Raw genomic sequence first — 11,082 nt, 5'->3', positions numbered from 1 at the left:
CACGATTTTGAGATCCATCTTTTTATCCATCTCATATGCAACTATTACAGAAGGTTCAAACGCTCACCGATGCTTCATTAAGAGCCTGGGGGTGAAAACTTTTGAACAGAATAAAAATGTGTACATTTTTCTTATTTTGCCTAAATATCTTTTTTTTCTGTTTAGTACGTTTCCCATAAGACAAAATAAATTAAATTCAGTTTTGTCAGCTCTCAATGCATCGTTTTGTCTTCTGAAACATCAGTGAGCGAACCTCTTGTAATAGTTGCATATGAGTCCTTCAGTTGTCCTCAGTGTGAAAAGGTGGATCTCAAACTCATACAATCATTGTTGGAAAGGGTTCAAATACACAAAAATGCTGAAAAACCACGACTTTGAGATCCATCTTTTCCTCCATCTCATATGCAGCTATTACAGAAGGTTAAAACGCTCACTGATGCTTCAGAAGGAAACATGCACTAAGAGCCTGGGGGTGAAAACTTTTGAACAGAATAAAAAAGTGTACATTTTTCTTATGTTTAATTATCTTTTTTTTCCATTTAGTACTAACCTTCAGAAGATACAGAAGATGTTTCCCAGAAGCTAAAATAAATTGAATTTACCCTGATTTTCAAAATCAAAAAGTTTTCACCCCCGGCTCTTAATGCATCATTTTTTCTTCTGAAGCATCAGTGAGCATTTGAACCTTCAGTAATAGTTGCATATGAGTCCCTCAGTTGTCCTCAGTGTGAAAAGATGGATCTCAAAATCATACAGCCATTGTTGGAAATGGTTCAAATCAGGGGCGTTGCTAGACCCTTTTTATTGGGTAAAAAAAAAGTAAAAATCTGCTGTGCCCCAGTAAAATCTCAAATTTGAGTTATAATTTAGTTTGCTAATCCTGAAATAAAGACATTAAACTATATGCAACAACTGAATAAACGCTTCTAAAAGCAACGTAGTTTAACCGAAAACTATGCACGCAGAAATCCATGCTCATTAATTGTGTTGTAAATGCTTTCTTTCTAAAAAGAAAATTGATATGAGTAATGGGGGGCCTGTGCCCCAGTAGAGCTTTAGGTCTAGCAACTCCCCTGGTTCAAATACACAAAAATCCTGAAAAATCAAAGAATTTGTGAGACCTGATGAACAAACATGGGACTGAACAACTATCACTTAACAAAACAAAACACAGCTGTGGATCACACAGGTAACAACACAGTATTACAAATCAAGTGTATGTAAACTTTTGAACTGGGTTTTGAATTTTTATCAATTCAGCTAATATTTTCTCTCGTGGGTTATATATAAACAACTTTAATGTAAAATGTCTTATTCAAGTCAGTAGTTACTAAATAAAAAATAACATGCATTTTGTACGAACTCTTTTATTTTACTAAAATAATTAACATTTTGCAAATTCTGCAAGGTGTATGCAAACGTTTGAGTTCAACTGTACATAAAATGTATTAGTGCTGACAACATAGTCATGTGATTGCAACATGGCGGCATCCCTAAGGACGCAACCTACTCCATGTAGAATAAAACTATTGAAAACAATTACAAGGCTGATGTCTACGGTCACAATCTCATTAAAATGTACATATTTTAATAACAACAAAAACGTGTTTAAAACGGTGTAGGCTAATTAGCCTAATTACGGTGTGTGTGCACGTTTACAACAGGTGTAACGTTAGCCTGCAGCGTCAGAACTAACGTTAGCCTCTTTGAACGATTAACAGATTAACGATTATTTCTCAACTTCACAATAAGAACTGTCAATCACGCTTAGATATTAATAGAGTCATAAATCCACGTGACCTCTAATATCTGAATTCGCAGTTTCACTTTAAGAAGCATGTAAACAAAGGCTCTTTTCGGCGTTGGCTTCGGCGGTGAACGAGTGCCGTAACGGGATTCACGAAGCCTCGAGCGAACAGCTGGCTTTATCGCTACGTGCGTCAATTGCGTAAATGTTCCCGTGATCGTGGGCAGATGCGCGCATGCTCATTGTCAGGGGGAGTGAGAGGAGCATGAATGGAGCAAAATGGCGGATCATGTGCAGGTAAGTAAATGATTTTGTTTTGTTATTATTGAATTAAGGAAATATGATCCACCGCAGTCCAACGATAGATCCCTACGGTTGTTTCGGCGATGCGTACGTGTTTGTTTTAAATGCATACGTCGCGGGGCGAAGGAGGTTGACTCGCATGCTTTATTGGATGCGATTATCAAGTGTTGACTTGTGGCCTGTCATCATGTTGATTTTAACTCTGGGATCCAGGCTAACACACAACTCTGCAGCATGGGTGAAAGTTGTTTTGAAGCTAAATGTACAGCGTTTAGTTTTAAGCAGGAGAGATCGGCAGATCCCGAGAGATTTATATCCCGTTTATAACAAACTGCATTGTAACTCTATAGCGACAGTGATGTTTTACATTGTAAACAAGGCATCATCCCTCATCCAACCGCTTGCATTGCAATGCATACACTGGCCTTGTGATAGTAACTCGAGCTCAGAGCCTTTTTCCAACAGAAAAGCCTCTCGGTAAGCCCAAAAGCACATTTGCATGCAGTTATCTGTCATTCCGTTATTGCTGGACTCAAATGTGTCCGGTTTGCTGAGCTCTCTCGCTGTTAGCCTGTAGCTCGCTTGCTAACTCATGAGATTCTCCCGCGCGTCGCCTCGCCAAACCAAAAGCCCGAGTAGAAATGAGTTTTTCATCGAAATTATAAAAACGAGATCTGCGTTAACATCTCTTACGAATTGTAAATGGGTAATAGTGTTTAAAGTCGTCCAAACACGTATATATCTAATAGTTTTAATCATCTGTAGTGGTTAAGTTGAATGACTGGATAAAGTGAAGCCACTCAACCTGAATGAGCAATTGAACTGTATTATATAAAATATTTAATGATTTATTTTTTTTAAGTGAATGTTTATTAATCGAAGTTCGCTTCAATAATATTTAATATGACTATCCTGATAATAATCTTAACACGGGGGTTAATAAGGCCAACATGGCAACCAAAGTCACCTCAGGTGTACCTGACAGATAAAGTCCGCTCAGAATTAAAAGCAATTATGTCTGTTTCCTAAAAACCTCCCTAGCTAGTCAGCATTTTTGGACAACATGTACCACTGTTTGTCATCTGTCAACTTGTACACAAGCTCCTCAAGACAATTGACAAGACGGGTTATATTCAAGGGCAAAGGTTAAGAAGGTCTCGAGGTTAAACACAGTGTTGAATAACTGCTTATTCCCATGACATTTAATGAAGTGCCGGACGATGCTTTTGTTAACCTGACTCTCATGTGCACAGGCAACAGTAAACATGAGCTTTCCAGTGTTGTTGTCACGCGTCCTGTTACTCTCTAGGTGGTGAAGAAGCCGTTCCATTTGCAGTAATAGAATATTAATTACCACCGGAGCAGCTCTATGCCTTAAAGGCTGTTGCTGATCACGTCTGAACATCTTGTTTTAGACCTAAATAATTCTTGAACATATGTGTGTTTACATAATTATCAAAGAACATGTTGTGAGGACAGTGAGTTGATATGACTCAGCAGTATTTCTGGCTTGTATCATTTAATTCCTTTCTTGTTTGACAGCTTTAAACTTTTTGTTGATTGTAAAATTGTAATATAATTCAGAAGCGTTTATGTGCACTTTTAATGTGGAATGCTTCAAGCATGTTAATGCTGGTTGTTAACATGTTATAAGTAGGTACAAACAGGTTGTAGATGTTAGTTTTAAGTAAAAACCCATGTGTGATATTTTCATTTTGGGTTTTTTAACTTAGAGGTGTCTTATCTTTTCTCTGCAGTTCCTTGTAAATGCAGCCTGCATTTTATCTTGCATTTTTTTCTTGTATGTTTAAGGGTCCTCCCTGTTCTTTTAGGGTATCTTGATTCATTTATCAGCACACTGCATCAAGCATATACGTACATATGAAAAACACCTTAAAATATTGAACTGTTTAACATTGGAGCGCAATTAAAAAAAATGCAAATAACTCCGTAGGCTACTGAGTTCATTAGTTTTTAATAAATTTTTTAGTATAATAAGCTTGAAGTTTTTCATTGAGGCTGTGCATTTGTTGCAGCTGCTGTTTTTCTGCTGATGCTGATTTTGTATAGTTATGCTCCACGAGGGAACAAAGAGAACTGTTTAGAGTCAGAGGCTTGTTGCTGCATAACACGAGTTAGCGCTTTCATTGCTCCTCTATGTATTAGCAAAGTGTATCGCTGACTTTTTTCTCCAATCACCATATAGTCTTTCATGCATGCATAAACCAGATACTCTCTGGGTGACCTAGAACAATAACTTGTGGATGTGATGTCTGCACATTAATTTGCTTAATGGAACATTAGTGTCTAGTTTTTCATAAACCTGATGTTTGATGTTGTGATTGTACAAGAAGATACTGAAGCGCTCTGTCTTAGGATTATAAGACGTAGACTACGACTTTACCTTGGGTATGAAGAGTTATGTTTCCATTACCCTGTTTTAATGCACTTTTTTAAATATTGCATCAGAAACGAGTGGAATTGCCAAATAAATAAAAAAATCCCACAATTCACAAAAAAAAAAGTTTTTACGCTTGCTTGAGGTTGTTTTTGACTTGTGCGAAAAGAATAATGGGAGATGGAAACGCATTTACCAAATTAATTCTCCATGCACATCGAAAAAAGTCACGTGACTTTGCGTGATAACTTGACGGACCAAAACTCAAATGTTGTTTTGGTCATTCTACAATGCCTGAGCGAGATTTGTTGTCTCAGTATTTCTAAATAATTGCCTCCCAGAATTTTTCCAAACAGCAGTCATCCGAATCCAAAAGTAGTGACCAAATTTATTGTGTTTCGTCTGCTCACTCTGTGGCGCAAGTCATTTATTATATAAAAATTATTATATTCAGTGGCTTCTCCTACTTTTCTTTTTTCTTATTTAGTGTCAGTTTATCAGAAAGTGACGATTTTGTTTTCTTTAACTCGTTGGATAGAAACGGTGCTTATTTGCAAATGCTTTATGTGATATTCTAATTTTGTGCGTAAGATAAATTCGCAAATTTGGATGGAAACACAGCTAATGATATTTTAAATTGTGTTATTTGTAGGAGGTGAGTTATTAGTTCTAAACAATCGGAGTAGTTTAATGACAAAAGTCAATATTAATAACAGATAATGATGAAGATTCTTTAGTTTTTAAATATGATTATTTTAGGGAAAAGTTTAAATATTGTCAGTTATTAATTTATAAATGTTTTTGTGGAGTTGCACCACATGACGTTTTCCAACCTGAACTAGCCTTGTCATAAACAGATCAAATTATTTTAGGATACTTATTGGTCTTGACACTTGTTAGCTATGTTTCCATCACATCGTGTGCCAGTGTATCGGGAAGTAACGATTTTGTTCCTTTTGATTCATTGGAGGGAAACGCTGCTTTTTTTGCTAATGTTTTATGCGATATTCCAAATTTGCGCTCTAAGCAATTCGAACAATTTAATGACACTAAAAAAGTCATGTGGAGTAACCAAGTAAATATTAATAATAGATAATGACAAAGATTCTTTATCATTATTTTTAGAAAATATTTACATTTTTAAAGAGATTTATTTTAGGTTAAAGTATTTTGTCAATTAGTAATTTTTAAATGTTTTTGTGGAGTTGCACCACATGATGGTTGGAACCTGAACAGATCAAGTTGACTGACTAAAAATGTCAGGTGGTGTAACCAAGTATAAATAGTAACAGGTAATTATAAAGATTCTTTATCATTATTATAAAAAATTTAAAAAAATTAAGTGATTTGTTTTAGGTAAAATTATTTTGTCAATTATAAATGTTTTTGTGGAGTTGCACCACGTGACGTTTTACAACCTGAACCGATCAAATTGATTGATCTTATTGATTCGTAACTACCTAACTAATCATTTGCCGTACAAAATGTTGGTTAAAGCAATTTTGTCAAACATATTTTTTAAAAATGATTAAAGATTGTCCTACTACTATTAACTTTAATCACCCTGACATTTTTAAATGAATTCCTAAATAAGTCTTGAAATTACTTATTTGAGTTTTACTTGTTTGAATGCATAAATTAAAAACATGCTTAAATCAGAATAGCTGTATTCAATGCTTTGTATGTATGAATTGCATTCATAATGTGTTTTTTCATGCAATTAAATTAATGTCATTGACCATATCCATCATCTCACTTGAATACTTACACATTTCTGCAAGTAGACTTTAGTTTATAAAAGTGGTTTAGATGGTTTAGACATTATCTCTTGAATATCCATTGTTTTTTTTTTTTTTTTTTTGCTGACACTAAACTCATGTGGGTCTCTTGTTTTCAGAGCCTAGCCCAGCTAGAGATCCTGTGCAAGCAGCTATATGAGACCACAGACACCACCACACGTCTACAGGCAGAGAAAGCGCTGGTGGAGTTCACCAACAGTCCCGACTGCCTGAGTAAATGCCAGTTGTTGCTGGAAAGCGGAAGTGTAAGAATGAAACTTTTTGAAAACTGTGAAGAACAGGATATCTGAATTGCTCTGACAGCAGTCTTCTCAAAAATTCCTAGTTCATTAGTTTGTGCAACTGTTTAACTTGCCACTGTGTTTGTAAAATCTTTTACAGTCGTCGTACTCGCAGTTGTTGGCTGCAACATGTCTCTCCAAGTTGGTGTCTCGTACAAGCAACCCACTTCCCCTGGAGCAGCGCATTGACATTCGTAAGTTTATCAGATCAACAATTGAGATTTAGAATCCAAAAATCCTGAAAAGACAACATTTTGAAATAAATGTCACATTGGTTCCTCAGGAAATTATGTTCTCAATTATCTGGCGACCCGGCCAAAGCTTGCTGCCTTCGTGACACAAGCCCTGATCCAGCTCTATGCCAGAATCACGAAGCTTGGCTGGTTTGACTGCCAAAAGGAAGATTACGTCTTTAGAAATGTCATTGTCGATGTGACAAGATTCCTGCAGGTATGATCAAATTTATAGTATTTAAAAAAAAAGATAATATTCAAGTTTAATGCAAGTACGATGGACAAACATTTTTGATGTTCATCTAAATAAAAAAAAAAAATTTGATAGCACTTTAAAGAAGTTTACTTCCAGAAAAAAAAAATACAGATAATATATTCACCGCCTTGTCATCCAAGATGTTCACGTGTTTCTTCAGTCGTAAAGAAATAGTTTTTTGAGGAAAACATTTCAGGACTTCTCTCCATATAGTGGACTTCTATGGTGCCCCGAGTTTGAACTTCCAAAATTCAGTTTCAGTGCAGCTTTAAAGGGCTCTAAATGATCCCAGCCGAGGAAAAAGGGTCTTATCTATTGAAACAATCTTTTATTTTCTAAAAAAAAAAAAAAAAAAGACAATTTATATACTTTTTAACCTCAAATGCTCATCTTGTCTTTTCCGTCCACTCTGTGTATTCCGGTTCAAGACAGTTAGGGTATCGCCCTACGTCGCTGTTTTACCTTTTTTTGTAAAGCGTGTTCGATCTTCTTTGCACGTTCACTTTGTAAACACTTGGTTGGTACTTTTTCAACTTTTTGAAGTTGGAGAAGATGAGATGGGAGTTTTTAGACCTACCCTAACTGTCTTGAACCGGAATACACAGAGTACACCCAGAGCTGGACAAGACGAGCATTTGAGGTTAAAAATGATATAAATTGTCAATTTTTGTTTCAAAATAACAATGGTTTTGCTAGATGAGAGTCTTCTACCTCAGCTGGAATCGTTTAGAGTCCTTTGAAGCTGCATTTAAGCGGCAATTTGGAAGTTCAAACTCGCAGGCACCATAGAATTCCACTATATGGAGAGAAATCCTTAAATGTTTTCCTCAAAAAACATAATATCTTTACAACTGAAGAAAGAAAGACATGAACATCTTGGATGTCAAGGGGGTGAGTAAGTTATCTGTAAATTTTAGTTCTGGAAGTGAACTTTGTCTTTAAATGCAACACTTTACATGCATATTACTAGCATATTGGCTGTTTATTAGTACTTATAAAAGTACTTATACTGAGGCAAAAGGTATAGTCTATAGTGAATGTGTGTTCCGTAATCTAAGTGTTACCAAAAAGAAAAAAAGAAAACGCATCCTTATAAAATTATCCACGTTCATTTGGATTTTTGGAAACACTTTACAATAAGGTTCATTAGTTAACTACATTAGTTAAAATGAACAATACTTTGACAGCAATAATTAATCTTAGTTAATGATAATTTCAGCATTTACTAATGCATTATTAAAATCACAAGTTGTGTGTTTTTAAGATTTGATAATGCACTGTGAATTACCATGAACCATGAATGACTGTATTTTTTATTAACTAACATTAACAAAGAGTAATAAATAGTGTAGTAAATGTATTGTTCATTGTTTGTTCATGTTAGTTATTAGCTAACTATTGTTAGGAAATGACACCTTATTGTAAAGTGTTACTGGACTTTTAATTCAGAAACTGCTATTAATGATGGTGTTTAAAATACAAGTCTTGTTCAAGATATATAGACAATGTCTTCTTTGATATTTTTGATGTGATTATCAAAATCACCTTGAACTTTGTAAGGACATTTGCCCTCATTCATCATGAAACATAAGCAATAAATTTGTGTCAGTGGTTTGTAAAACTTCTCTTATGCAATATATTGCATTAAATGCAAGATGAATGCATCCATTTCGAAAGAACTGCTTTGTGCCAATAACACATTTTCTCCTGTTTCATAAATGACGTTTAAACGCAACTAGATAACTATTATAGAATTATAAGTAAGTCTATAAAAGCATTTCATGGTGTAAAACAGCTAGACTTTGTTTTCTGTTTAGTGCCCTCTCAGTCTATGACATGCTTCAAATGCCAATGCAAATCACATCTCTGTTTCGGTTTTGAGTTTCATTTTTAGTCAAAAATTTTGATTGCAGTACATCACTAAATCTCAGTTGTCTCATGCGAAGTGTTTGTCACCCACGCTTTCTTACTCAGCATAAATGATGACATTGCATGTTATTCTTAGGCAAATGCTAAAATGTATTTGTTAAATTTAAGTGATTTTTCCAGAAGTTAAGTTTGTGTTTTTTGTACTGTTTCAGGATAGTGTTGAACACTGCATTATAGGAGTCACAATTCTTTCGCAGTTAACCAATGAGATTAACCAAGTAAGTTTCTTTGCTCGCAGTATGTCTTCATTTAGCGTTTCCTCTGTGCTTCATATTTATTTGTTGTTTGTTTGGAATCGATAACTGAAAGTCGCATTAAAGATACATCACTGATGCCTTGAATGTTCTTTCCTTTCTCCAGGCAGACTCAACACATCCGCTTACAAAACATAGGAAGATTGCGTCATCATTTCGAGATTCCTCTTTGTTTGACATCTTCACCCTCTCCTGCAACCTCCTCAAGCAGGTAAGGATAATTCTTCAGAGTCTGCACAAAAGAACTGTCTGTGTATGTCTGTATATATTCTTCTCCACACCTGCTAAACCAACCTGCTTGGGATTTATGTCAAGCATTCAGTGGATTGTTTTGTATGTCTGCAGGCATCTGGGAAGAACTTGAATCTAAATGATGAGAGCCAGCATGGGCTACTCATGCAGCTACTCAAACTGGCCCACAATTGCCTCAACTTCGATTTCATCGGTACATCCACCGATGAGTCCTCAGATGATCTGTGCACCGTCCAGATCCCCACCAGCTGGAGATCAGGTGATCTGGCATTTTCTGGCAAACAATGAATGAATTGTGCAACTGTGTTCCAATACTTGTTTAAAGAGGCTGCATTCAACAGTATTTTAACAATTTTTAATTTAAAAGGATCGTTCACCCAAAAATGAAAATTATTAATTACTCATGCTCATATCGTTCCAAATGCATAAGACCTTCGTTCATCTTCAGAGCACAAATGAAAATATTTTTGATTACATCTCAGGAATTTCTGACCATTTTCAAGTCCCAGAAAGGTAGTAAGGACATCGTTAAAACAGTCCATGTAATATCAGTGGTTCAACCATAATTTTACGAAGCTACGAGAGTACTTTTTGTGCAAAGAAAACAAAAGTAATAACTTTGTTCTACAAATTCTTCTCATTTTAATGATTACCTTTCTGGGCCTTGAATGTGTCAGTTGTGTTATGAAATATATGAATTTGTTTTTCAACGATGAACAAATTTCTTACGATTTGGAATGACATGAGGGTGAGTAATTAATGACAGAATTTACATTTTTGGGTGAACTATCCCTTTAATGGTTTTAAACTTCTTTAAAATTGTCAAGATTTCTAGCCACCAAAAAGGTGTGATTTTTTTTTTTTTTTTTCTTTTTTCCTTTTTTCTAACCGGTATTTGGAAATACTACCAGTCAAAAGTTTTTGAACAGTAAGATCTTTTAATGTTTTTAAAGAAGTCTCTTCTGCTCACTAAGCCTGCATTTATTAGATCCAAAGAACAGCAAAAACAAACTTTTGAAATATTTTTTCTATTTGAATATATTTTAAAATGTAATTTATTCCTGTGATTTCAAATTTCCATTATTCCAGTTACATGATCCTTTAGAAATCATTGTAATATTCTGATTTGCTGCTTAAATAACATTTATTATTATGTTGAAAACAGCGGTAACACTTTACAATAAGGTTCCATTAGTTAATGTTAAATGTATTAACTAAAATGAACAAACAATGAACAATACATTTATTATAGTTTTTATTAATCTTTGTTAATGAAAATACAGCTGTTCATTGTTAGTTCATGTTAATTCACAGTGTATTAATGTTAACAATGTTTGATTTTAATAATGCATTAGTAAATGCTAAAATTAACATGAATGCTGTAGAAGTATTGTTCATTCTTAGTTCATGTTAACTAAAGTAGTTAACTAATGAACCTTATTGTAAAGTGTTACCAAAACAGCTGAGTAGATTTATTTTTCAGGTTTCTTTGATGAATAGAAAGTTCAGAAGAACAGCATTTATCTGAAATAGAAATCTTTTGTAATATTATAAATGTCTTTATCGCCATTTTTGATTAATTTAAAGCGTCCTTGCTGAATAAAGTATTCATTGCCCCCCGCCCCCCCCC

The 11,082-nt window shown here is 34.7% G+C and overlaps 1 protein-coding gene across 1 annotated transcript; it reads left to right on the top strand.

Moving 5' to 3' along the window:
- Window positions 1-1,995: 1,995 nt before the first annotated feature.
- Window positions 1,996-9,740, top strand: LOC141298982 (exportin-7-like). Its single transcript, XM_073829270.1, has 7 exons — window positions 1,996-2,044; window positions 6,346-6,492; window positions 6,629-6,722; window positions 6,812-6,978; window positions 9,099-9,164; window positions 9,307-9,411; window positions 9,546-9,740. The coding sequence occupies exons 1-7, from the start codon at window positions 2,027-2,029 to the stop codon at window positions 9,738-9,740; spliced, it is 792 nt and encodes a 263-aa protein (XP_073685371.1). The 5' UTR covers window positions 1,996-2,026.
- The last annotated feature ends 1,342 nt before the right edge of the window (window positions 9,741-11,082 follow it).

This window comes from Garra rufa, chromosome 23, assembly GCF_049309525.1.
Source record: "Garra rufa chromosome 23, GarRuf1.0, whole genome shotgun sequence".
Classification (NCBI taxonomy): domain Eukaryota; kingdom Metazoa; phylum Chordata; class Actinopteri; order Cypriniformes; family Cyprinidae; genus Garra; species Garra rufa.
The sequence above is the reverse complement of the archived record's forward strand: the minus strand, read 5'-3'. Positions and strand labels throughout refer to the sequence as shown.